At 40.4% G+C, this 4846-nt stretch overlaps 1 protein-coding gene across 1 annotated transcript; it reads left to right on the top strand.

Moving 5' to 3' along the window:
* The first annotated feature begins 742 nt into the window (after window positions 1–742).
* On the top strand, window positions 743–1258 carry LOC150034853 (uncharacterized). Its single transcript, XM_090315162.1, has one exon. It carries the CDS (start codon window positions 743–745, stop codon window positions 1256–1258), a length of 516 nt encoding a protein of 171 aa, XP_090171288.1.
* The last annotated feature ends 3588 nt before the right edge of the window (window positions 1259–4846 follow it).

The following is a 4846-nucleotide window of genomic DNA, read 5'->3' as shown; positions in this document are numbered from 1 at the left end:
TATCGAGTATAAGAAGGGGTTGGAGAACTCGACCGCTGATGCTTTGTCTAGATTACCTACCATGAAGGAGATGTCGATGCTCAGCATGATGCGTTTACTCAATTCGGCTGTATTCACCGTTCGTGGGTTCTGTGCCGTTGCCAGATCTGTCCAGCTATCCACCGTCGTTGGCGTTCAGTAGAGAAAATGATTGATACTGGTGGGGAATATGAGCGTTTTTATGAGAAGTATTTTTCGGCCAACACTCGGTACAACAAGCAGGCAGAGTTCTTGAACTTGAAACAGGGAGTTATGTTGGTAGAGGAATATGAGCAAGAATTTGATAAGCTGTCCCACTTTGCTCATGAACTAGTAGCCACTGAGGTAGCGAGGACGGAGAGATTCATCCAGGGCCTGAGGAGCGGATTGCGAGGTATGGTACATGCCTTGGACCTCAAGACATATGCTGCGGCACTACGGTCTGCCGTGAGGATTGATGCTGACTCCCAGACGGGAAAAGAGTACAGGAAGTCGCTCGGGATTGGGACCTCTGCAGGTCAGAAAAGGAAGGCTGACCCAAGGGCTTCTGAGCATCAACAAAGGAACCAGAACACAGTTAATGCTCAATGTCAGTGGTGACAACAGGGCTCTCACGTGTGACTGCCAAGGAAGATAAGTCGATTTGTACTACTTATGGTAGGCGACATTGGGGACGTTGCCTAGCCGGCTATGGGTTTGTTTTTGATGTGGTTAGAAGAGGCATATGTCAGAGAAATGCCCAAGGAGGAATGTGCCTGAACTCAGGGGCCAACCCGTAATCTCGTTTCAAGGAGGCTTGAGTCGTCAGCAACAGCAAGGTAGAGTGTTTTCTACCACTCGGCGCGAGGCCGAGAAGTCAGGCACAGTGGTGATAGGTACGCTTCCCATTTTGGGGCACCATGCTTTAGTTTTGTTTGACTCTTGCTTTTCGCACTTGTTTATATCCTCCATGTTTGTAAAGCATACCATGTTAGAGTCAGAACATTTGCTCTTTGCATTATCTATTTCCACTCCATCAGGAGAGATCATGTTAGCTACTAAAAAGATAAAGGCATGTCAGGTAGAGATAGCAAATCATGCATTAGATGTGACTTTGATAATTCTAGATATGTGTGATTTTAATGTGATACTGGACATGGATTGGTTAGTTGCTAATCGTGATAGCATAGATTGCTCTCGTAAGGAGGCCATATTTAACACTCCTACAGAAGCTATTTTTAAGTTTAAAGGCGTTTACTAAACGATCGTTTAACGTGTGCGTGCACTGGACGATCGTTTAAGTCAGCAAGCTTCATCGCTTAGTAACTAACTAAACGATCGCTTAGTAACACAAGGTAAATCATTTACCTGTCACCGCGTTAAGCGATCGCATACAGGATCAGGCTTCGTAGCCTCATTGTCGTCTACGTGATCATTTAATTTTGCTTCTATTGTCTAGTGCGTGTTGGACGATTGTCTACCTACGACGTTTACTACACGATGGAGTCCTCCTGGCATTCAAGACCCGATTCGCCTGTGAACCGGTTTACTCGATGAAAAATGTAATAGATAGGGTTATTTCATTCTGATTTTTGTAAAGGCTCATCCCGGTCCATTAATCCTTAATTTATTACATGCAATGTATGTTTCTTATATGTCATATGGTATGCACATATAGTAAATCCCACCTTAGGTTATACAACGGTCATGCATCATCTCTTTATTGTAATTGTTATAATTTAGAGAAGCATGATTTAATTATGTAAGAGCATGCTCATGCATCATATAATATAAGAGTTATATTTATGCATGCATAAAAAGCATTGACATGCATCATCTTTATATTATAATTGTTATAGTATAAGGGTGAATGATAGCATGTTTTCTTGGTTGTTATGCATTATATGAAAGTTATATATAGTAACTGGAAATTGCATGAAGCATGACACATAGGTTACTTTATAAATGTTATAAACACCTCATTGTGCGTAATGGTTTTAGTTGTTTCTTTTTAGAAGTTAAAGAGAAATTAGAACTAAAAGAAATAAGAAAGATATTCATGCTCACTTAGGTTTAATTCATGGTTTTAAAGTATTTAAAACTTGGATCACATAGACCTAAGATCACGGTTCTAATACGATTAGCAATCCTAAGGCTTTAATCTTTTAATCAGTTTAATAGGATTAAAATGGCTAATAAAAGGTTAAAATGTAACAAATCTATCTATAATGGACCTTTTGTCTAAGGCGGGTTCTGTCTAGGCTGGGGTATTTAAGTTGACGGGAATGTAACACCCCTACCTGGGAACTTACCTAGCAAGGTGAATTAGATAGATTTGATAAATGCATGCATGTTAAGGACAGTCCATTAAAGTGTTTAAATGTGACTACTTGAACTTGTTCATATTTCATAGACAAACGTTGTTTATGAGCAGAGTTTAAAAAGACGACTTAGACTAAAATCAGTAGCCAGATTATCTAGGTTAATGAACCCTAGGTAGAACATTTAATGAGAGGTACTTGGAGCATGAGATGCTTCACTTCAACCTTTCATGTTTCTCTTAAATAGTCCACACCGTGAGATTTACCCTCAGCCTCGCTGCACCTTTGGCGTGTCCCTCTAACGGATGGTGTTTGGGTAGGTCAATATCAAGGTGGATGGAGAGAGTGTTCATAGTAAGTGGGAGCGGAAAGTGTGATGACATATCCCTCGGTCTCCCTCGTTAGGTTGAATAAAGTTATTGTGCATCGCCTTGAGGCAACCTGGGAGTGTCCCCTTAAAGGATGGAAGTTTAGCGCGTTTCTTTATTTAATCTCCCGTAAGAGGATAAGGTAACTTAGTCTCTTGTCCTAATTTGCTTCTTCTCTATGGTGGGCTCATTAGGGTGGGACTCTGGCATCGAAAGCGAGGGGTCACACTTACACGGAATTGGTAAAGGTTAACCGTTTTGGACCGAAAAATGGTGGCTGTTAGGTTCAGTTCCAAGAGTTGGTTCTGCCTAATGGTTGAAAATGTCTTATCCCAGTGAAGGGGCAACTGATCACCCCATGGGTGACGTTTGTCCTGCCTCACTGGGGCATCATTGCAAAATAGAATTCTATATCTTAGGGTACTTGAAACTGTTTTACAAAACTGATTGGTTTAAAAGTGGTTTAGCAAAATCTAATAAAGTTTTGTTTGTATTTTCAGTAACGTTTTCAAAATGGCAACAACAACGTTGGCATTGTTAAGTGTCGAAAAACTTACTGGCGATAATTTCACAACATGAAAACACATGATCACGATGATCCTGATCATCGAGGATCTCATGTTTTCTCTCATGGAGGCTTGTCCTCCTATTCCAGCTTCTAATGTCACTCGAAATGTTTGGGAAGCATACGAGCGATGGACAAGGGTGAATGAGAAAGCCCGAGCCTACATCTTGGCAAGTCTTGGCTAAAAAAAATGAGCCTATGGTCTCAACGCATGAGATCATGGAGTCCGTGTAGGGGATGTTTGGACAACCATCTGAACAGTTATGCATGAGACTCTTAAATACATATTCAACTCCAAAATGGAAGAAGGCACTTCTATTCGTGAACATGTGCTAAACATGATGGTCTACTTTAATGTGGCGGAGTTGAATGAGTCTATGATCGACGAGGGCAGCCAGGTTAGCATAATCCTGCATTATTTGCCGAAAAGCTTCCTACACTTTGTTAGCAATGTGATTCTTAGCAAAGTGAAATATAACCTTACAACTCTCCCCAACGACTCGCAGACCTACCAATATTTATTGAAAAGTAAGGAGAGGAACAAAGGGGAGGCAAATGTTGCTTCATTCTTCAGGACATTCCATAGAGGTTCGACCTCAGGAACTAAATCTGCACCTTCTACTTCTAACTCTGCAAAGGGGAAGAAGAAGAAGGGTGGTAAGGAAAAATGGAAAGCACCTGCTAACCCATTTCCTGTCGCCCCAAGGAGGCATCCATAGGTTGCTAATGGAAAGTGTTTCCACTGCAACCAAAATGGACATTGGAAAAGGAACTGTCCTCAGTATCTGAAAAAGAAGAAAGCAGCCAAGGCTAAGGCTAAGGTCGATAAAGGTAAATGTGATTTACTTTTTCTTGAAACTTGTTTAGTGGAGAATGATGATTCTGCCTGGATAATTGATTTGGGCGCCACTAACCATGTTTGTTCTTCTTTTCAGGGGATTAGATCTTGGCGACAGCTGGAGGCTGATGAGATAATGATGTGAGTAGTCACCAGGCATGTCGTCTCAGCTGTGGCAGTGGAAGGACTCTAGTTAGCTTTACAGAATAGGTTTCTTATTTTAAATGATGTATATATTATTCATGAACTAAAAAGGAACCTCATTTCTGTAAAGTGTTTATTGCAATGTAAATATACTGTTCTTTTAATGTGGATAAAGTGTTTATTCAAAAGATGGTGTTTTTATTTACACAAGAAATTTAGAATCGAATTTATATGTGCTAAGGCCATTAGCCATTAATTTCCTCCATAATACTGAATTGTTTAGAACTGCCGTAACTCAATCAAAACGTTGATGAATTTCTCCAAAATAAATTGCCCAACTTTGGCATCTTCATTTAGGATATATCAATTTCAATAGGATTGAGAGATTGGTGAAGAATGGACTTCTAAATTAGTTAGAAGAAAATTCTTTACTAGTGTGCGAATCTTGCCTTGAGGGTAAGATGACTAAATGACCTTTTACTGGAAAAGGTTATAGAGCCAAGGAGCCTCTTGAGTTAGTATATTCTAACCTTCGTGGTCTTATGAATGTGCGAGCCCGAGGTGGCTATGAGTATTTTATGAGTTTCACTGATGATTACTCTAGGTACGAGTA

The sequence above is a fragment of the Benincasa hispida genome, chromosome 7 (genome assembly GCF_027475165.1).
Source record: "Benincasa hispida cultivar pf3 chromosome 7, pf3_genome.v1.1, whole genome shotgun sequence".
Classification (NCBI taxonomy): domain Eukaryota; kingdom Viridiplantae; phylum Streptophyta; class Magnoliopsida; order Cucurbitales; family Cucurbitaceae; genus Benincasa; species Benincasa hispida.
The sequence above is the reverse complement of the archived record's forward strand: the minus strand, read 5'-3'. Positions and strand labels throughout refer to the sequence as shown.

What these genes read in the sequence shown, in the direction of transcription:
- LOC150034853 (XM_090315162.1), top strand. Translation starts at nt 743, where the DNA reads ATGTCAGAGAAATGCCCAAGGAGGAATGTGCCTGAACTCAGGGGCCAA.